Source organism: Erpetoichthys calabaricus, chromosome 14, assembly GCF_900747795.2.
Source record: "Erpetoichthys calabaricus chromosome 14, fErpCal1.3, whole genome shotgun sequence".
Taxonomy (NCBI): domain Eukaryota; kingdom Metazoa; phylum Chordata; class Cladistia; order Polypteriformes; family Polypteridae; genus Erpetoichthys; species Erpetoichthys calabaricus.
The window spans coordinates 103,451,224-103,474,105 of NC_041407.2; the positions used below are offsets into that span (position 1 = coordinate 103,451,224).

General features: G+C 39.4%; 1 protein-coding gene and 1 long non-coding RNA gene across 4 annotated transcripts in view; both read right to left on the minus strand.

The window, feature by feature from the left end:
- LOC127530169 (uncharacterized) overlaps positions 1 to 22,882 on the minus strand; it is a 251,310-nt gene that overhangs the window by 67,445 nt on the left and 160,983 nt on the right. The window lies entirely within an intron of this gene.
- On the minus strand, positions 1,740 to 15,995 carry LOC114665442 (transmembrane ascorbate-dependent reductase CYB561). 3 transcript variants are annotated; one of them, XM_028820015.2, is made up of 6 exons: positions 15,611 to 15,995; positions 11,339 to 11,572; positions 7,173 to 7,271; positions 6,461 to 6,564; positions 3,098 to 3,255; positions 1,740 to 2,658 (listed from the first exon to the last, which is right to left on the minus strand). In XM_028820015.2, exons 2-6 carry the CDS (start codon positions 11,544 to 11,546, stop codon positions 2,466 to 2,468), a joined length of 762 nt encoding a protein of 253 aa, XP_028675848.1. In that variant the 5' UTR covers positions 11,547 to 11,572; positions 15,611 to 15,995; the 3' UTR covers positions 1,740 to 2,465. The 3 variants fall into 3 exon arrangements, with proteins under 3 accessions (XP_028675848.1, XP_051792373.1, XP_051792372.1); XM_051936413.1 differs by lacking the exon at positions 15,611 to 15,995 and adding an exon at positions 15,112 to 15,317 and having other exon boundaries at positions 1,740 to 2,655; XM_051936412.1 differs by lacking the exon at positions 15,611 to 15,995 and adding an exon at positions 15,112 to 15,311.

A 22,882-nucleotide genomic window follows, 5' to 3' on the forward strand; every position in this document is an offset into this window, starting at 1 on the left:
TGAATTAGTTTACATTATTTAAATGTACCCGGGGAAGTGTGACACTCAAAAACTGAGAAAATGAAGGTGCTTACAACACGCCAGACACCCTGAAAATGTGAACCGTGAAGACTGTGATGGATTTTAAATGGCAAACACTCAATGAAATGAATGCGAGAGAAGTGTTGGCCAGTGCTCATAAAATCTAAAATACTGTATTCAACTAAAAACAGAACTATCCATGACCATCAGCATAACCTCAAATGTCCAGGCCTGTGTCAGTACGCCTGTGCAGATAAGACTAAGACTTCAGAGTTTGCAGATGTCAAAAGTTCTGACCACTTGTCCTTGTTCTACCTATGCCAGAGCAGTTGAGAAGGTATCAGGCACAAGCTCTGAACTGGACACCAGTCTATTGTAGGACACAGTCACCCATTAGATTAGCTATTCTGGCTGCATACTAGTGTGCCAGGACCCACTCTGCTTAAAATGCTGTATAAAATAGTTTTCAGAATCATAAACAAAGCAGCACAATGGCTAGCTTGCTTTTTCTCAGCACCCCAAGCCCACCCCCCATACATACACACACAGAGACCTCCATTCAGAGCTTGATTTCTCTGTTCCTAAGCCAATGTCAAGTGTCCCCATATCCTCAATGTTCACATTGTGTGGTCTATCTGGGCACACTCTGCCCACCTCCTAAAGACACATAGGTAGCAGCTTCCCTCAGGCTGGATTGGATAAAAGTGGGTTCAGAAAATAGAGAGACTGACAAATGGAAGTTGTCCCTGCAGCACAGTTTTGAGCGACTGATTCTCAGATAGGTGTGGGTCCTTTTATAATTCATATTAAAACAGAGCAATGGAGTATTATCAATACAGATCAGCCCCAGTACTCCGCACTGTTTGACTCTGCGGTTTAAAGCACATGGGAGGACAGAGCTGCTTGAAGTCAGTCAATCTGAAGGGTCTTAGAGATCACATCTGTAAACCAAGTCCACCTACAGTGGTGGACATCAAAACAAGTCTACAATGACACCACACGCTCAGATATTTTCTGGTCCCATCTTATTTTATAATGTAAAGACACAGATGTACTCTATTTAGCTGTACATATAACATGATCACTTTTACAAATCCCACAACACCTCCACAGCAGTAGCATCTCAATAAATACGCAGATGATTTGTTCAACAGCAGAATCACAAGTGAACAGAATACAATGCAGAGCCATGAAGAGTCGTTACTACACACAGGAATCCGAAGGGACAGGCAGGAAGGACTTCAGGTGTTCTTTAAAATCCAGAGAGAATTAAATGGTTTACAAAAATGTGCCATCTGCTGCTAGTTTTATTTGGAGTCTTCTCATTTATGCTGCACCAATAATACAAAATACTAAAATGGACAACTGGGGAGTAAAGTCCTCTTTACTTGAAGGACTTTTATCTCCCAAAATGGCACTTTGGCTAGCACTCATTAATACAGGAAACAAGGGCTCCTTTGGTTTATATCAAAAAGCTGCAAATGAAAACATTAAAACAGCAGAAAAATATTAGTCTCCATGAACAACCAACACCCTGTCGTTAGCTCAACCCAAGGTCACAACACAAAACTCTCAAAATGTCGGTAAGAAGTCAACAGGCTCCATGACAGGACAGAACGTTTCAAACAGAAATACTGAATTAGGAGTCTGTTCATGGCAGCAGCTCCAACATGTCTAAGTGTGCACTCAATTTTTATAAATATGCTTTGTTTTATTCCTCCCTTTATAAAGTGCATTTTACGAAACATAATTGCATTGTTTAGTAGTAATACGGAGAACATCTGGTCATAAATTCTGTTAATCTACGATGTAAAATCATGATGGCTTGTTGAATTTGTGAAGGTGGCCAATTAATTACAGTAAATGTAAAACTTATTTAAGTTGGGGAATATATTACATAGGAAAACAAAAAACTATGCAGATGAGTGTGGTCGAATGTCATACATGCTTATACAGTAAAAAGGAAGGCCATCAGCTACCCTTGAACATAAAAGTCAGTAGATATGTGGAAAAGTAATCTGCAGCTAAGGGAATCTCCATGGAGCCATGTGTCTTCAGTTCCAAGGGATGTGCAAATCCTTGCAATGGGCTTAAGCCAAATTCTTTGCAGTATGCTCTGATGTAACTAATTTGTGGATGATTTGTAATTTCTCAGCATCCTTTGAAGATTTCCCAATATCTGTGATATGGCTAAAGTGCTGTAAAGACTAATGGATATGGAGTACACATCTCAAAAACAAACAACTCTTGGAAAGTAAAGTCAAAACAAGCAAAATACGTGAAAATATGATCTAAAAACTACCATTTTTACCTCTGTCTTTTAGCAGCATTTTGACTGCATTAAGTAATTGCTTCATCATGGCACACAGAGACTGAAGTTCCAGCACAAGGGTAGTTAGTTACTTTAACACATTAAAGGTAAAGGCCTCAGACCAACACCAGGCTCAGGGTGATCCAAGGTCCTCCCCTTCAGTGAAAGTCTTAAAGTCCATGGAGAGGGCTTGCTCTTCTGGATTAGGGGGGCGTTTCCATTCTTCTCTTGTGGTGACATAGCCCACGGTGACACCAAAAATCACCAGCAGTAGTCCTAACACATTGGCCAATACACCTTCTGAAGATAATTTGGAGTATTCACTACTGTAAAAAGAAATATATATTAATAGGGAAAAGTCATAAGATTATTGAATAAGATTCCAAGATGACTACAAAAAATGAACAAAAAAAACAAAAAGTTCAAAAGACTTTATAAAACAATGGCAGTATTAAAACAAGGCATCAAATATTCACAAATGGTTTAGTGGAATAAATGCTGGCAGTGTGGCACTGTAAAAGGTCACATTGAGCACCATCAACAAAAGATAAAATGACAGTGTGACATAAACATTGGACAGGAATTAACAATGCACTAAACAACAGTACAAGAAGCACATTATTTTTATAGAAATGGGATGGAGTGTTAGCTCTCTGAGAAAGAGGTCTACACATTAGCCTGAAGTGGATGGATAGTGGATGCAATGGCTCTGGTGGTGTGCTACTCATAGCCCCTCTGGTACACTGTGACCAGATTTAAACTCACCTAATACTGAACATCACCTTCTCTGTAACCCCGAGCAGGCAAGTGCCAATGGAGAGGGCAAACAGCCCCAGCCCAAAAAAAATATGCAGAGGAATATACCAGCTACGTAGAGAGAAGGCCGCTCCAGGGAACAGGAAGAACGTCAGGCCCATCACCCACTGTAAGGACATGAAAAAGAAAGTGTTAAAACACCTAGTGCACATTGGCTGGGCTACTTGCTTTGTTTAAGGAATGCTAAAACTTCTATATTACCAAAGAATATTACATATATACACAGAATTCAGGAAGAAGACTTTCTGCACACTTTACTGTGTAGTAGATTTCATTTTTTTTAATTGATAAATTTGCCATTTTTGCCTATCAGTCTTCACTCTGTGACATGACAAAATGAAAGTTTTCAGAAAAGGTATCTAAATTTCTTAAAAAATCAAAAAACTGAAATCTCTCATTCCTAGAAGTATTCAGACCCTTAATTCAGTATTTTGTAGGAGCCCCTTTGGCAGCAACTCCAGCTTTGAGTCTTCATGGGTCTAGGATTGGCATTAAGCAGACGATGAGCAATGCCTGCTCTTTGCCAGAAACGGTGTTTGGAGTTCTTCCCAGAAAGTTCAATTTCTGTCTCATCAGACCAGAATCTTTTTCCTCCTGCTCTCAGAGTCATTTTAAATGAATGCTTTTCATCTGGTCACTTTACCATAAATGCCAGATTAAGTGCTGCTGAGATGGTCATCCTTCTGACAGGACTTCTGAAGCTCTGTTAGAGTGACCATTAGGTTCTTGACTACCACTCTGAGCAAGACCCTTCTTGTCTGGTTACTTAATTTGGACAGATGGCCAACTCTAGGAAGGGTCCTGGTGACTGCAAACTTCTGTCACTACACAATTATTGAGGCCACTGTGGTCCTGGAAACATTCATAGCATTACAAATGATTTTATCCCCATATAAATGGGGGTCTACAAAGAGTTCCTTGGACTTTATGGCTGTTGTGGTTTTTTTTGGGGTTTTTTTTTTTTATTGTGTCCTGACATGCAGTGTGAATTGTTGTACCTTCTACACGTGTCCCTTTTAAAATGATGTCCAGTCAATTCAATTTGCCACAAGGAAAATTAAAGCAAAGAGGAGGCACCTAAGCACAATTTGGAGTGCCATGGGCAAAGAGAATGAAAATGTCTAGGAATCAGAGATACTGGTTTTTGATTTTTTTTTTGAAATTGCAAACCTTTCTGAAAACACATCTTTGTCATTATGAGTTATTAATCATGGATTGGTTGGGCAAAAATGGCAGATTTATCCATTTAAAATTAAACTTACAACATAATGAAGTGTGTAGAAAGTGGTTTGAAGAGTTTTTGACTTCTTTGTATATTATATATATTTATGAAAATAATGACCCTATAAACCTGTATCTTGCAAGAACTAAAAATTAAATTTAAGGCAAAAGCAAAGAAAAAGAGAGTCAAACTATTTATAACAACTTTTTTTTCTCATTCACACCAAGTTATGTGACTTTTCCTGAAAATTTGCTGCTCAAATTGATCCTGTAAAGTTCTCCATCTTAATTAATAGAATGTCATTACATTTGATCTGACAGCAAAGTTACAGAGATCCAACTAGACTGTAGTGGACCTGATCTCATGTTAAGAGGGGCTCCACAAAAGCCAAGAAAGGCTTTAGACAAAAAAATCCTCAGAACTCTAGGCCTCTTAACATAAAGCTGGCTTAGCCCTGAAAATCACAGGGCCAAGCTTATAAATCCAGACAGTGAAAGAGGAACCCTGAAGAAATCCCTGGCTGTAATAAGAAAACCGTGATCTGATATTAAGCATTGTCTCTCAATATACTATATATATATATATATATATTAAAAGAAATGATTCTGAACCAATTCAGAAATGAGCAGAGCGAGAACAAAAGTCCAGGTAATGTTTGCCTTAAGGGCAAGCTGACAAATACCAAAATCAAGTCCACAATGCAAACATTAAATCAAAGTCCAAAGCAGAGTTATGAACAAGAACTTCACAGAATTGCTTACAAATTCTAAATTAGTTGAAGATCTAAAAAATTTAAAAAGAAAAAGAAGATCCAAACAAACATAAGAAAAAGTACCTCCACAGTCAATGGTGGACCCTTTAGGTTTCATAGAGGTAGAGAGCAGCCCCCAAGGGGCGCAACATATAAAGGACAAAGAATATCACAAACATTACAATGACTAACAGAATTGACATAAAATATAAACAAGTAATGTTAAAGAATTCTACAAAACAAAAGGGGTGGTTTGCACATCCTCCTAATTCTAACTGGGAGGGGACCTCAGGGCACACCCAGGACACACTGGACAGATTAGATCTCAAGTTACCCCCAAGGAGGAGATGGAGGTGGAGGCGGCAAAGAAAAGGGATATCTGGGCATCACTTCTTAGGCTGCTGCCCCCATGACCTGGAATCAGATAAGTGGCAGAAAATGGATGGATGGATGGAAAGAAAGAAAAATAAAAAGATAAAACACAAAACATTTAACAAAAAAATGATCTGTTAAAAGATTCTGGCCAAACCAAACAACTGGTCTTGAAACACCAAGGAAGGAAGAATGGCACACAAATTGAAGAACAGGGGAGTCAGGGCTTTAAAATGAGGGGTTCTGGGCACATGTTCCTCTGGCATAAACAGCGTAGCAGTAGGGTGTCGTGCCGTGTTAGTCGTTACGGATGCAATGAGAAGTCAAGCAAAATGACACCTTTTATTGGCTAGCTGAACAGATTACAAGGGCAGCTCAGGCCCCTTCTTCAGGTAGGTTGAGGGGGCCTGAGCAGCCTCGAAAGCTTGCATATTGTAATATGTTCAGTTTGCCAATAAAAGGTTTTGCTTGACTTCTCATGGCATGAACAGTGATATCCCAAAGTGCATGTAGTTCTGTCATTTCAAACAAGGGGACATCAAAGAGTCACCTTGTTGTAATTTGAATGATATTATTTGAGTTTGCATACATTTTAATAAGACTCAGTAAAATTTTGCTTTAAAATTAACAAAAACTAAACACGTATTTCTAAATAAGACAACAATAAATGCATACGTAACATTGTCTGATATGCTTAGTCCAATTCAGGGTCATGGGAGCCTGGGAGTCTATCCCAGCAGCTGGATGTGCAAGGCAGGAAGCAGTGTTGGATGATGGTCCAGTATACCATGGGACCCATTCACGCACACACTGTCACTCACACTAACTTGAGGCCAGGTAGCCAAACCTGCATAGCTTTGGGGATGTCCGAGGGGAATTCACACAGATGCCTACTGCAATAAAAAGTGGAACAAAAATAAAACAATAAACAAAATGTCATTGAGGTTGATGAGACAGACATACGCACCTGAACACAGAAGATGATGAAGGTCATCATCCCACACCAGCTGTGCAGGGAGTACATGTGAGTAACGCCGCTCTTGGAGTGCGAATCAAACACAGCTGTGAAACCTGCACAATGGTACAATCTTCAGGTCAAGATGGACTTCAGACATTGGGGATGCAAAGCAACACTTTGAAATATCAAACCAGACAAAGGTTTAAGAATGAAGGCTGTGGTCATTATGCTTAACATCACACTTGACCTTTCGTTTTGCATGTGGCAGATGATAGGAACACACAATGGGACAAAATGACTGGACCATACAAAACAGGGCGATGCTCATAGTAGGGACTGGTCTCTCTCCTGTTAGGTACTGAATAACAAATAATAAGGTGACATCCCATTATGCACTATAAAAAAAAAAAAAAAAAAAAGCCACGTTGACTAATTCTTAGAAGTCGTGCAATAAAACAAACAGCCTGTGCTTCACTCCCTTGGGCTGTTTGAGGTTGACTGTAATAGTGCTGATGACAGAAGTGGGAGGAAAGGTGAAGGAATATTTAATAAGAAGAAGACTGAAAGGAGGAGGTACAACTTAAACCATGTTTGGATCCCTCAAGGGCATTCACAAAGGAAGCAAAAAATGCTCAAAATCAAAGCAGAATGCTGAAAAGATGAAGAGAGGCACAGCCATGGAGACGCACCACAAGGGGACCAGTGGAGGAGTTTCTCTTACCTACAATGGAGATCACAAGTGCAATGACATGGATTACACCGTGCAGGATTTTTGTAGTCCTCTTCTTTTCATTTCTAAACACCCTGTACACAAGGATAGCTGTGGAGAGAAAAGAAGAACCCTGCTGTCAAACGGCACTAGGAGCTCAGCCATCAGTTGTGCGCTGCCTTTTAAGGGTGAAAACCATTTCAGAGTCCTCTATGTAAAGATATAAATACAGCTGCCATCCATGATGCCTTCATTACATTTCCATACCCCCCCCATTTGCATTGTTTAGTGTACTTAAACATGTCAGTTAGTGGCCTGAGGGTAGCAGTGTAAGTTCAACTCCTCATTCTCTGCTTTACTGGTGTGAGAGAGCGCTCAAGGCACCATATCAAGTTTCACTGATTTTGATACCAGGTGCTGCCAAACATTACACTGTTAAACAAAAAATAATTCTAATTTCAAAAGAGCCTACTCTGTCCCCACACATCAGTTTTGATGTCTACACTTTGAAGAAGAAACAAAAATGAGGCCAGGATCCTCAGGTTTGGTCCCAAAGGGCTACAATGGCAGTAGGTTTTGCTTCAACTCACTTGTTTAATTTGACATCAGACTCTGACCAATGTCAACATTTTTGGCTGTTGGTGTTTTTATTCTTCTACATCAGGTCATTCTTATATTGTACATCCAACCCACCACACACACCAATTATATTCCAAATGATTTATGAGCTGGTTTATTTGCAATTCCTAATCCATCTTTTTTTTTCTTGTAACAATTAATTTAAACAGATAAAAGTCTGGATGGAACCAAGTCAGCTTGTCATCTTGTTAAGAAAACAGCTGGCAGATAAAGAAGGAACACTGCTGTTTAAGACAAAAAGAAGCAATTAAGTATTGGGAATTTTAATAAGCAAGCTGATGAAAATAAAGCACAAAAATGTTGCTTGAACAATAGTTGGCTTCTTATTAGGATACTGGGTCAAAACATAAATCTGCTGCCACTTTGGCCAAGGACCAATTTTGATGATACCTAATTAACAAAATGCTTGCCGTAAAAAAGGCAATAGCACAACAACTTCAATATGTCAATGGCCTCCATTTTCCAGATAATGTGTCCTGTTCACATCATGAGACCCAATGTCTGTCTTATTCTCAAGACACACACTGAAAAAAACGCAACCTTAACATTCAACCTGCCATCAGTACTTTAGGGATGTCACCCTAAAAATAAGAGTCACATGTACTGCAGGCACAAAACTTGGTGAAGTGACACAGCTAATGGGTCCCAAGCGGTACAGATCTGCAGGTGTCCTTCACAGTAATGCCTTCCAGCTAAACTCCCTGTGATGATCCTACTTGTTATAGCTAAATTGCTAATATAATTTACTTTAGAAAAGGCTATCAGCTTGATTTAATTATAAACCTTGGTTCTTAGACAAAAAGGGTCTGCAGTTTATAATAAAATTAGAAAAAAAGGCCACTCAGGGCTGAAGGGCAGGCAAAGCACTCCTGACGTACCATGAAGCCCACTGGCCTGCGTCACGTCCTCACTTATCAATGCACACTTACTACAGATACTCCCGGGGGTCACTTGCTGGCCTTTCAGTTTTTCTCTTTAATGACTAACAGGTTCAATATGGCTCATTTAGACTTTTGGTTTTTGTTTTTTTTTTTTAAGACATTTTCTTGTTTATTAAATTTTCTCAATGCCTCCCTCAAGACAGTTTATGGCTCAAATCTGTTATAATTAGTTTTATTCTATTACCCAGATAATTGTGTCTGAATGAAAGCATCACATCTCAGGCTGCTGTAGACAGACTTATTTCTAACTTGGACTGTGCCTGTAATCTACACATCTACTGCTGCCTTTATGTCTTCATGCATCCAGACACCCATTTTCTAAACATGCATTACATTTAGCCTATCTTGGAAGTAACCGGAGAGAGATATTAACCAGACCCAGACTGGATGCAAGGTTCTGTAATGCTGTGATAGCCAGCGTGTGCTATGCTGAGCTGGGCCAGTAACATCACTTAAAGAGACACCAGCCAAATCCACTGGATAATTACGAAGGCAGACTCAGTTATGGGACACACTCTGGACCCAATGGAGGTAGGGGTGGAGGAGAGAAGGAAGAGAAAACGGACAGCCACTATGAACAATGCTGCACATCCCCTCTGTGAAACACCAGCATTGAGGACTTTCAGCCAATGAATTATTAAGCAGAAATGTGAAACCTATCTGGGGCTTTGTCACACTGGTGGAAAGTCTTTACAGTGCCTTACTGTGACAGCCACTTTAGTCAAGTCAGAAGTTTTATTCTTTTTTGTAATTCATGGGTGTGGGTGTGTGTGGGTGTTTAATGGAGCTTCTTGTTGTTGTTGTTATAATATTTTTATATTTTGAGTATTTGTAAAATTCTAAACTTCCCACATGAGACAAAGTACTACCTCTATCATATCTAAATATTTTCAGAACTGATCCATGGACCAGCAAGTCTTTGAAAATCAGCTGGACTCTTAGCAGCAAGGAGCAGCAGACCTACCCATGGTGCCACACTTCTTTTAATTTTATTTTAGACAGATTATTTTATAATGAGCACCATGACAGAGCACCTAATAAAGCGATTAGCAGCACTCGCATATAAGATGTATCATATCATGTACTTGAATATTCTTGCCTCTCCATTAGAGAAAATGAAGTGTATGGACTAAGAACAATTCCATGGTCTGCCTAGTATGTGACTGTTTTTTAAAATATATTAGAATCCGGGTGGTTCACTGTGTGGTGGGTGCAGCACATCAGCACATGCTCCCTCTCTTTCACAATTAATAGTAACAATAAAAGACACAGGTTTCAATGGTGTTGAGCATGCCACATGGATTACATATAGCACATGTTAAAAAGTCAAAGTTCTTCTGCAGCATTCACAGCAAGATCAGCCACTTGAAGCGCCCCACGCAAGTGATGAACTAACATAACCCTTAAAGAAATATTCCACTCAAAAATGACCCTCCCCCCCCCTTTTTAAATATTTTATTTAACCCACGTAGTTTATATTGATAGCAGACAAAACATTTTTAATTCCATGTTATCATGAGGAATGGAGAAAAAAGCATGATACAATAGAAGCCAATGGAGACCAATGCTGTACATGGCAAATGACCTAAAGACATCTTTTGGGGTGACAGGTTGTCATGTTGCATAATCCACAAGTCTGCTATCCAGTCTAAATGGTCAAAACATGTGAAATGCATACCTTTTTGCTAAAATATTGTTAAATAGTTACTCCTGGAAAAATCACATCATAAACAGTAAACCTGAAGCCTGACAGGACTGACTATTTGAGCTTAAGACTTACAACCTTTTCTCAGCCAACACTACAAAGCACATGGGGTAAAAAAAAATCATTTTAGGTGGAGTATTCCTTTACGACCACTTTTGTTAATAATGACACCAAGAGCTACTCGTTTCTGCACCATGTCACAATTCAAATACAAACTGTCCTAATAAAGTGAACTAAAACAAAGAAAATGAAAAGTCGAGCATCTTAATGTGATAATACTACTACTACTGCTTTGTATAAATTCTGAAAAAAAGGCAAAAAAAGCCTGCAGATTAAACAAGGAATTTAATTAAAAGTAGTAGCTAGAACTGTATCCAGAAAGTGGTAACTATCAACAAATTCTAAACTAAAGTTTAACATTGGAAAAAAATAAGAGTAAATTCTCATCATTGATCATCAAAGCAAAACTTGTACTAAATTATTTAGGTTCCTATGAAAAGTAATCTGCCCTTCTGGAAATTTCTAGAATGACATCATAAAGAAACAAGAATGTTTAGCTGAAGCTGAAGTCCAGTTAAAAGCAGTGACCTGATAGAATATAAGCCTGCTGTCACTGCTGACCCCCACTTCATCATCACAATTTCAGTCGTCTTTCGGTTTTTCTCATTTCTCCCGCCTTTCACTTTCTAAACTCAAACTAAATCCCAGACTTTTTTGGTGGATTTCAAATCTTTTTTGTTGTCTCTAATCAACTATTCCTTCGGATTACCATATTTATTGATTCCTTTTTTCCTTGCTGTCACTGCTTTTAACTGCTCAATGGACATGCTATGCAGTGCACCATATAAAGTAACAGACTGATCCGTTAGTCTTATTTTACCCAAGGAACTGACCGTCTCCATAGAGGTACACCATTCCAATGACCATGCAGAGAGGATGGATGTTGAATTCTAGTGCTGGATTGGTCCATTCATAGCCACCTCTGTAGTGACCCATCCAAACCCCAGTAATGACGACCACGGTTAAACCAACAATCTGAGAGCCAGCAATGTACCAGGGCAGGCTGGATATCGAGTGTGTGTCTGTTGGGCTCTCTGCCATTTTAGGAGAACAAGGTCTGAGGTGAGCTGTGGAACAGAAAGAGAGAAACACAGAAGCTTTGATAATGTTTAAGGTCTAAATACATATCATCCATCCATTTTTACAAATCCACTTAACCTGAGCTGGGTCACAAGGAAGCTGAAGCCTTTCCCAGCAAGCAGTGGGCGTAAGGCAGGAGCAAGCCCTGGACACTGTGCCAGTCCATCACAGGGTGAAGACGCACAAACACACATATCAGGGTCAATTTAGCAACACCAGTTCATCTAAACTGCACGTCATTTGGAAGGAAACTCATAAAAATAGAAAAATACTCAAACTCAGACTCCTGGAGCTTCAAAGGGAGGAGTGCCAAGTCATGCTGCTACTGAAAATTATGTGGTCTCAAAAAGAAAAAAATACAAGAAAAAAGGGAGTGCTGCACAAAACTACATCCATCCGTCCATTGTTCTAATCCACTTATCCTGATTAAGATAGTAGAGAGCAGCTTTATAATAAAATGAACATGTGGTGTTGTGCTCTCCAGTATGGACTTGACAATGTTCTTTGGCTTTTAAAAGTGGAGGGCCGAGTCCTAACCCCACAGCACTGTGTAAGATGAGAACCAGCCATAGAGAGGATGCTGAATGATCAAAGGGCACTCTCACACACACTTGCTTGACTTTAGAATCACCAATCTTTCTAAAGTCACAGTTTCCAGACATAAAATGATATGGACATGTGAAAAAGGATTAAAACCCATAAAGTGAGCAAATAGGGTTAGTACCCTGGACCAGTAAGACAGCAGTGATAAGCATTATGCCAGCCAAAGGGAAAAACATCAGCTGTCCTAAAATTGATTCCATCACGGCTTATAATTTAAATATCAGGAAACAAAAAAAAACATTAACTGTTTTGGCCAACAATGTGGCCACTACTTCCTTAGGGACAAGCTGACAGAGATGGGATTAGATTCACACCTAGTGGCATGGATCGTGGACTATCTTAAAGACAGACCTCAGTAAGTGCGTCTTGGGAACTGCACGTCTGACATTGTGGTCAGCAACACAGAAGCGCCGCAGGGGACTGTACTTTCTCCGGTCCTGTTCAGCCTATATACATCGGACTTCCAATACAACTCGGAGTCCTGCCATGTGCAAAAGTTCGCTGATGACACTGCTATCGTGGGCTGTATCAGGAATGGGCTGGAGGAGGAGTATAGGGACCTAATCAATGACTTTGTTAAATGGTCCGACTCAAACCACCTACACCTGAACACCAGCAAAACCAAGGAGCTGGTGGTGGATTTTAGGAGGCCCAGACCCCTCATAGACCCAGTGATCATCAAAGGTGACTGTGTGCAGATGGTGCAGACCTATAAATATCTGGGAGTGCAGCTGGATGATAAATTAGACTGGACTGCCAATACTGATGCTCTGTGTAAGAGAGGACAGAGCCGGTTATACTTCCTTAGAAGGCCGGCATCCTTCAACATCTGCAATAAGATGCTGCAGATGTTCTATCAAACAGTTGTGGCGAGCGCCCTCTTCTACGCAGTGGTGTGCTGGGGAGGCAGCATTAAGAGGAAAGACGCCTCATGCCTGGACAAACTGGTGAGGAAGGCAGGCTCTATTGTTGGCATGGAGCTGGACAGTTTAACATCTGTGGCAGAGCGAAGGGCGCTCAGCAGGCTCCTATCAATTATGGAGAATCCACTGCATCCACTTAATAGTATCATCTCCAGACAGAAGAGCAGCTTCAGCAACAGACTGCTGTCACTGTCCTGCTCCACTGACAGATTGAGGAGATCGTTCCTCCCCAAACTATGCGACTCTTTAATTCCACCAGGGGGGGTAAACGTTAATATTTAACATTATACATAGTTATTGTCTGTTTTTTCACCTGTATTATTATCATTCTTTAATTTAATATTATTTATTGTATCAGTATGCTGCTGCTGAAGAATGTGAATTTCCCATTGGGATTAATAAAGTATCTATCTATCTATCTCTATCTATCTATCAATAACCCCCTTTGTACAAACCTCTACCTCAGCCATCTGTTATAATGCAAATATGGTGGTGTGCGGGAGAAAAATGGAAAATATGCTGTCATAAAAGACATTGTAAGTCAAAGCAATCTACAGAGCACTGAAGGGTGTTTAACTGAGTAGCCATTCCCATGCTTCTGTAGCTTCAAGACAATGGCACTGGTGTAACTAGCCTCGCCTAGTCAGTGAAGTAATTGTGTTGATAATTATGTTGGCCCACACCCAGGTGATTCTGTGCATTAACACAAGCAGAGGCCATTCAGCAAGGTGGTGTACAATTGAAATCCAAGCCTGTTAGTGGCCATTCATGTACAGTGCTAATATGTGGCCAATCACTGGCCAGGTTACTAGTTTATGGGGTTTAACAGAGATGTCAAATATCAGCTAAGTACAATTACTCAACAGTAGCATAAAAAGGTTTACTTATATAGTACCTTTCAGCATGCTTTTCACTGACAGTTACTCACCTAGAGTTGTCTAACAAGGCAAAAGCTGCCACCAGCCAAGTCACTTGGATTTAAATTTCACTTTTAACAATCACCCCAGAAAGCCATAATTTTCAGGGATGTATCGTGTCAATGCTTCTCAATCTTGTGGCGTCGACTCTTGAGTTATTTAAGGTTTTAGTCAGAAGATCAATTCCTGCTTTTAGATAAACCTAGTTTTATATGATGGCTTATTTGTGATCAGATTTAAGTGTCAGAGATGCATTGTAATGTGGATATCATGATCAAGTCTATTCACTTTTTTCTTTTCTCAGATTTAATTTTCTTGTCTCCTCATTTATGTTTAATGCTGGACTCACTGTAACATCGCTGTAATCTAGTAGCACCATTTTAACAATATTACAAAAAAAATGGAAAGCAAAATTTTCTAGGGCTTGCTTGTAAATTATGACATAAAAGAGAGTGAGCAAAAGAAAGAGTCTTAGTCCAACATGCTAGACATCTGTCTTATTACAAAGCTGGTAACAAAAAAATCAGCTGTCGCTGGAGTCCTCCTCCAAGATGAGGACTGCAGACCACAGAACAGAAGGCCGGTGCCTCCCGGTCCCAGCACCTGTGGATTTACCTTCAGCCAGTCCCTTAATCGAAGGTTGCTTGTTGCCTTACTAAACTCTCATTTTAATTTACTTTTAATTTTTGATTGCTAGTTTATACACTGCCTAGCCTAATTCAGGACACTCTGTGACAGATGTTTTACTTTTACACAGAAATTAAGGTAAAGATATATCCACCTTACCCCACCCAAATTTATGGCAATTTCTAACAGAAAATGTTAAATCTACAGAAAAAGAGCCAGTCCAACAATAGGGCTACTCGTGTTTTTTCAATAAAAAAAGCTATTTTAAAACAAGAAAAATACATAAAAAAGGCAAGCTTAGAGGGCAACTTTACAAAAAACAAAAGATGATAATGCACTCATTTCTAGATGTTACAGTACATATTACATTTTAAGAACACAGAATAGGTACAGAAAATCAAGATGTCTTAAACACGCACTCGGTTCTAAGCCGGAATTGGTCTCTTATTGACATACCTGCTGCCATTACTGTGATCTTTCAAGTCCAGGATACTACACCTTTGCTTGAAGTGGAGGACCTGATTGGAGTAAATTTCTCCTAGCAGGTACCAAAAAATCCCAAATATCTGGATGGCTCCTCGGTATGAGAACAGTGCATGGAGAATGCAGGAAAGAACCACAGGGTATGGCGAGAAGTTTGAATCGAGAGCTGCTGCTACACAGCCACCTTTGAAAATACAAAAATGTCTATGACAGGCCTGATGACGTGGTGTCTTACATCCAGACCATGGTTGTGATCATGTTAAAATGCAGCTGTGCCTCTGTGTCTTAAAAGATTCTCCTTTATAAACACAATTATGGCTGACTGAAACTACGGCAAAAAAAGCCATCTCAGGTAATACACATCTCTGGTTTGGGAATGGAAGGCAAATCATTGCAGAAATTAAAGATTTTTTGTCTTATCGAACATTTCGTATAAGGTAACCTCCCCTTTAAGTAATAATGTGCCTCCTACCTGTTAGCACTTCAGGAAACACCTGTTTGTCTTGAATGGAGCCTTGTTCCTGCTCACCGTGTCATAGACCTTGATGGCTCAGCTGCTACTTGTTATTGTTCTTAAAAAATTCCTGAAACCAGTTGCCAGAAAATGAATCTTTCGAAAGAAAAATGTAGTGCCCCAATTAGTAAGCAGGCAAAGCAGCCATTTCAGTGATTGCCAGGTACTGCAGCACGGCACAGCAGAGCAAAGCCAGAAACTCTCAAGCTCTGCTGTCTGACGTGTAATCAGAGAAGAAAAGGCAAAAAACAAACACTCCCTCCTGCTTTGCTCTACCTCTGTGTGCTTCTGGATTAGTCAGGGGCAGGGCTTTGAGAGACTCGTTTTCCCTGTATGTCTCTGCCTCTGTCACAGATAGAAACAGGCCCAGCCCTAGGGCCTAAGCAGCAGTTTCCATAGAAACATGAATTGACAGCACGTCTCACCAGCCCCTCCCGTTGATACCTTTGGACAGTAAACCATCTTCTGGAAGGATGGCTAAGTGGAGAAGGGGAAGGACACAGTTCATTAGGATAAGGCTCTCCGAGTTCTCCATTCGTTGAGATCTCTGCAGTGCAGTCTCCTCGTCTCCCTTGAGGTCACTGCAGGTGCCCAAAACCTCTAATCAATATGCTTTCATGCACAACATTAAAATCAACTTTAGCCTGATAGTGTTTGGCTTTAATAAGAGAAGGAAAAGGCTAATACTGTATGCCATTAGGTGTTTAATTAGTTCAATCATTAATGTTAGTCGATAACTGCAGAGTGGTCCTGCATAAGCCAATGGCTGGTAACCCACAAAATGGCTACTTCAGCCTGAATCCTTGACTCAGTGTGACCAGGAGTCTTCAGGAATATGGAACAAGTCCTTAGCAGTAAAGTGGAAATACAGAATATGGAAAACTGTTATGTTAAGTAAAGAGGACCACCATACTATAGCATCTGTTGTTTTCAGAAAAAGGACCTGTCCAAAAAGGATTTAAAGAATTGTAGACAGGGACTGTCACAAAGCCTAGTTTTGTTGTCATTCCAACCAGGTTCCCAATCTTTAGCCAATTTTTTATTTACTTATTAACTAAAAGGTTTTTCATTTTTTCTTTAATCTGTAGCATCAGAAATGCTTAGCAGAGTGTGCTCAGTTTGCTAAAGCCTTTGCAAAGATCTCTTTTGCAATTCAAGGTTGTTTCAGCCTGTTTATGATTAATGATTACTTCAGTCATTTTAGGCCTCTGACATGTTAAAACAGGGAGCAGGGTATTGCAATAGTTACTACTGCTGCAATGATACCTCAGGGTTTGAGACTGGTCAGTTCTTAGTGGAGATGGCTCATTCTGCCATGTACATTCTGTCCTCCGCCTAAGCCGCTAAGGTAGGCTGTGGCCTATCATGACCATTAATTGGATCAGGCAAGTTCAGGATACAGATGGATGGTTCTTAACATTTTTCTCATTACACAGCAAATAATGAACAATGCATAATGAAGGAGCTGGCTGTAACATTTATAAAACAACGAAAGCATGAATTCTTACATAATAAACTGAGGAAGACTAAACACACAAACATTAACTAAATTAGAAAACTGAAGTGCTCTCCAACAGAATAAAAATGGAACCAAAATTAGAAAAATAAACTCTGTGGCACAGGATTGCTATTCAAGACAGGAATTAAATACTGCACATGTATCAGGTTCTTCAATAACTTCAAATCTTAGCCTTACAAACTGGACTGGATAGCCAGCAACTTCAACAGCCATTACTCTTTCTGTCATGACTCCCAGTCAAATACCTCTTGAGCTTCTGTAAGGGTGGACAAGTGTGTCTGTCTCAATCTGGTATGTCAACATGCAGCCATCAATCCTGCAGGCATTAGAAAATTCTGTGAAGACTTCGAAAGAATCAGAGATATACTTCACATATGGTGTGCAAGTTTCCTTCTGAAAAAAAAATAAAAGAAAGCAGACAGGCAAAAATCTTATATTCAGAAGATAATGGATAAAATATAATTTCCTTGCTCTGTTACAGTAAGTAAATCCAATAGATGAAGAATTTCACATTAAAATATGATGAAGCATACATGTAATTGGATTAAATAAAAATACATAAATATAACCCATTAAGTAACTTCAGGATCACAGCGGGGCTGAAGCCAATTCCTGGCAGTATCAGGCACAAGGCAGGTAAGTACCCAGATCTGAACAAAAAAAAAAACTTAAAACCACACTCAAGTCAGTTTAGATTTTCAAAGGATGTTGCGAGAAAATAATTGTAGAATCCACACACTCAATATCCAGGTGCATGGTTCAAATCCTGGGCTGGGTCCATGAGACAGCACAAGCCACGATACCAACATAAGAACATCTCAGTCATAATTTATCAATGAGGACTAAGGGTTGTGCTTTGGTTGGTATTATTATTTATTTTGCTTGCCTTATCCAAGTTGACATTTGAGATACAATTGTTTACATTATTTTTTTTCCATATGTAGCACAGGCAGGTGAAGGGAGTTGCTCATCATTGGATTTGAACCCACAACCTAACAGTTTCAAGTCCAAAGCCTTAACCACTACACAAAACTGCCTTATTTCTCTGTTTTCTGTGATTGGATAATTGTCTTTAGTTAAAGGAATTCTACAACGTTACAAACAAACGATGATTTAACTTTTAATATTTTAGCAGTCAATTAAGCAAACTTTATTTTATATACTTTGATTAACAGTAAGCTGTATCACATGGGATGAGGGAGGGACTTTTGGTAACTAATAAGTTCCTGTAAAACGTTCCTGTAGTGGGAAAGTGCCCAATGTCCTTTTTGTATTGCGGAATATAAACTGCACACAGTACTGAAGATGTGGCCTTACAAGTGCATTTTATTTCTTCTCTTGACTTTTATCTGAAAGAGGGTGAGCACTTTAAGACCCAACATCATAAGCACATCTAGTTGTAGACAGATAAAATTCACTCAATTTTTCTTTTACTTCCTGTCAGGCCCAAATATGAAATGATATTTTACTTATAATGTATTAGACTTTATATTAAACTTCATTTGTCACGGACTTGAATTTTGTCCATCTGGATTGGCTGAAAAGTATTCAGATAGACAGTTTATTCGTCTACAGAAGCACTTTAAATAAGTAAATACATAATTGGATAGATAACTAAGTAAATAAATATACACACACACTTTTATCTGCACACACACTGGAATGACTATAAAGCAAGAAAATTCAAAAGAAACAAAAGTTCTGACTTAGCATTTACAGTGTGGCATTATGAAGACATATTGCTGTTAGTATAAGGGAGTTCCCATCATGTTTCTTAACACTTCTGCTGAATAATTTGTTGGCTGAAAGTCCTCAATATTAGTGAGTCAGAGAGAGGATGTGCAGCTTGTTCATAATGGCACTCAGTTTTAATTCCCTTCTTCTTCAACCTCTAGGAGTTCAAGAGTACATCCTATAACTGAGCCAACCCTTTTTAATTAGCATCTTGATTTGGTGGGCCTCTTGAAGTAATGCACATTACAGCATAGACCACCGCTACATCCACTTCTTGAAGAGTGACTGGACATTGAGGTTCTTTGGTGTGGCGAAAGTCAATAAGAAGTTCCTTGGTTTTACTGAGGTTATGGGGCAGACAATTCTCTTTGCACCAAGAAACAAATTTTTCCACCTGACTCCTTTCCTCTGTCTCATCCCCTTTACTGATACACCCCATCAGTGTAGAATCATCTGAGAATTTCTGCAAGTGACATGACCTGCTGTTATATTTATAATCTGAAGTGTACACTGTGAAGAGAAAAGGAGACAGGATTGTTCCTTGTGGTGCTCCAGTGTTGCTCACACAGTCCTTGAGACCCACAGACTGCGGTCTGTCCGACAGACACTCCATTATCCAGGACACCATAGGCTCACCCACCTGCATATCTCAGAGTTTACCCATTTATACAGATCTTGAGAGTGAAGGTGAGAATGTTAAAAACACATTTATTTGGTGGTTAACATGTTATCAAGAAGGTGTTTGAAAAGAAAAAACGTTGGTAAGATACACAAGTGATAAAGGTGCATGAGGACAAATAAAATGCAAAAGGTTATAAAGGTAGACTTTAGAGAGAAGAATGAGTCAGACATTCAGTGACAAAATTTCAAGAATAAGCATAGCTTCTTCTGCTCTTTAACATGTTGTTCTCTTGAAGTATTCACAGACAGACTAGCATGGATATTTTTAAGAGAAGCACAGTGAGTTTGGAATGGTGATCCTAATGATGGGTTCATTGAAATGGTCTGCCAGGTCCATCTTTATTTTTTCTATGTAGATTACAGAACACATTCAACAAGAAACACAATAAATACAAATTTTGTACTGAATAGAAATTCTCAGTGTAGAATTAACAATACCATTTTAAACAAAGATTCACCAATCAACTTTTTTCTGTGTGGTCATGGTATCTTAAAGAGAAAGGAAAAAATAATATAGGAAAATATGAAAAAACATCACATTTTTAAACCTGCTTAATAACTTGAGGGTTTCAGTAAGTGAGAGCTTATCTGGTAGCATCAGATACAAGGCATGAACCAAACCTGGATGGTCAACTGCTTAACAAATTTATGCTGCGCCAATTTAGAATCACCAACTTACTTAACATGCATGACTTTGGGTTGTGGGAAGAAAAACCCAGATAAACAAGAAGAACAGTCAATGACCAGGGATGCTTAATCCATGAGCAGGTGGCATCAACCACTAGCCTCAAAGCGAAGGTGTAAGATCACCTTCCTTATATTTGTCTCTTTAGCTGCAAATTTCTCTTTTAACAGTTTTTCTTCAATTTAGTTATGGACAAGTTCCTGTGTTTGCCTATTTGACCTTCATCCACTTATATTCGTTTTTAGTTAAAAATCATTTTTATACTTCCCACAACAACTCTCCATTGCTTATTATAAACAATTAGGCAGATATAGTGCCAGCTTGCCGCACTCGTGCTCTGTAGTTGTTACCGATTGGAGTACCATTTATTTTCAACTCTTTATTTTCCAGTTTTAAACATGGTGACAATAAAAATCAATGATATTTTAGTTTGCATAATGCACCTCACAACGTGTACCATCTTTACAAGGCTTTGCAAAGTATACAGAAATACACTTCAAAGAAACAAGGCACATTTTTCAAGAAGATTCAAAAAGGCTTCATGTAATTAGTAAAACTGAAAATCAAAAATCAAACACAATAAAAAGCAAATCAGGTACTTACAGAGAATAAGGATAACCAGAGGCTGGTGTAAATAGAATTTAAAAATACTGAAAACCAGCACCAAAAACTAAAGCAATATCATTTTGCATATAGATTATATTTTGCAAAACATTCATGAACCACTCTATGTCATATCTTGGCAAATTACTTTGTTTTCTTTTAAAATAGCAGTAATATGCAAGTATTTATCTTTTTATTTTTGTAAAAGTGATAATTTTCTTTAATTTTAAGAAATATGCCAAAACAATATAAGCTAATAATGTTTTCTCCTATCACGCAGGCCAAGAAGGCTATGTAGTTGGTTCTTAAAACCACAAGAGGGCAGAATAATACCAGCTGTACTTCCTCATAAGGGATGGTTATTTTACCACTTATGGCACACTAGGGGGAAAAAATACAAACATGGATATTTTAAAGTACAAATGCTTTTCTGTTGCTGTATTATCTTTCACAATCTGCAGTTCTGAAATAACAATACAGTTTATTCTGTATCAATATTTACATTTTTTCTAATTAATGATATAGCCTATATCATGCCTAAAATTGGAAATTAACACATTTACAGTATACATGTTCTTCATCAGATGCAGAAAGTAGACAAAAGTACAAGGAGATAAGGCGCAAGGTGAAGAGAGAGGTGGCGAAGGCTAAAGAAAAGGCGTATGATGAGTTGTTTGAGAGGTTGGACACTAAAGAGGGAGAAAAGGACCGGTGGGCTAGACAGAGGGACCGAGCTCGGAAAGACATGCACCAGCTTAGGGTGATAAAGGATAAAGATGGAAACATACAAGTGAGGAGAGTGTGTTGAGCAGATGGAAAGAATACTTTGAGAGGCTGATGAATGAAGAGAACGAGAGAGAGAAGAGGCTGGATGATGTGGAGATAGTGAATCAGGAAATGCAACGGATTAGCAAGAAGGAAATAAGGGCAGCTATGAAGAGGATGACAAATGGAAAGGCCGTTGGTCCATTTGACATACCTGTGGAAGCATGGAGGTGTCTAGGAGAGATGGCAGTGGAGTTTTTAACCAGATTGTTTAATGGAATCTTGGAAAGTGAGAGGATGCCTGAGGAGTAGAGAAGAAGTGTACTGGTGCCGATATTTAAGAATAAGGGGGATGTGCAGGACTGTAGTAACTACAGGGGAATGAAACTGATGAGCATGAAGTTATGGGAAAGAGTAGTGGAAGCTCGGTTAAGAAGTGAAGTGATGATTAGTGAGCAGCAGTATGGTTTCATTCCAAGAAAGAGCAACACAGATGCAATGTTTGCTCTGATGATGTTGATGGAGAAGTTTAGAGAAGGCCAGAAGGAGTTGCATTGCGTCTTTATGGACCTGGAGAAAGCATATGACAGGGTGCCTCAAGAGGAGCTGTGGTATTGTATGAGGAAGTCTGGAGTAGCAGAAAAGTATGTAAGAGTTGTACAGGATATGTAAGGGAAGTGTGACCGTGGTGAGGTCTGCGGTAGGAGTGACGGAGGTGGGATTACATCAGGGATCGGCTCTGAGCCCTTTCGTATTTGCAATGGTGATGGACAAGTTGACAGACAAGATTAGACAGGAGTCCCCATGGACTATGATGTTTGCTGATGACATGGTGATCTATAGTGAGAGTAGGGAGCAGGTTGAGGAGACCCTGGAGAGGTGGAGATATGCTCTACAGAGGAGAGGAATGAAGGTCAGTATGAACAAGACATAATACATGTGTGTGAATGAGAGGGAGGTCAATGGAATGGTGAGGATGCAGGGAGTAGAGTTGGGGAAGGTGGAGGAGTTTAAATACTTGGGATCAACAGTACAAATTAATGGGGATTGTGGAAGAGAGGTGAAAAAGAGAGTGCAGGCAGGGTGGAATGGGTGGAGAAGAGTGTCAGGAGTAATTTGTGACAGTTGGGTATCAGCAAGAGTAAGAGGGAAGTTCTACAGGACGGTAGTGAGACCAACTATGTTATATGGGTTGGAGACGGTGGCACTGACCAGTAAGCAGGAGACAGAGGTGGAGGTAGCA

Coding starts and splice junctions, on each gene's coding strand:
- LOC114665442 (XM_051936412.1), bottom strand. Junction 7,272..11,338: donor GGTGTACCTCTATGGAGACG/GTCAGTTCCTTG, acceptor TTCTCTCCACAG/CTATCCTTGTGTACAGGGTG. Junction 6,565..7,172: donor ACTTGTGATCTCCATTGTAG/GTAAGAGAAACT, acceptor ACCATTGTGCAG/GTTTCACAGCTGTGTTTGAT.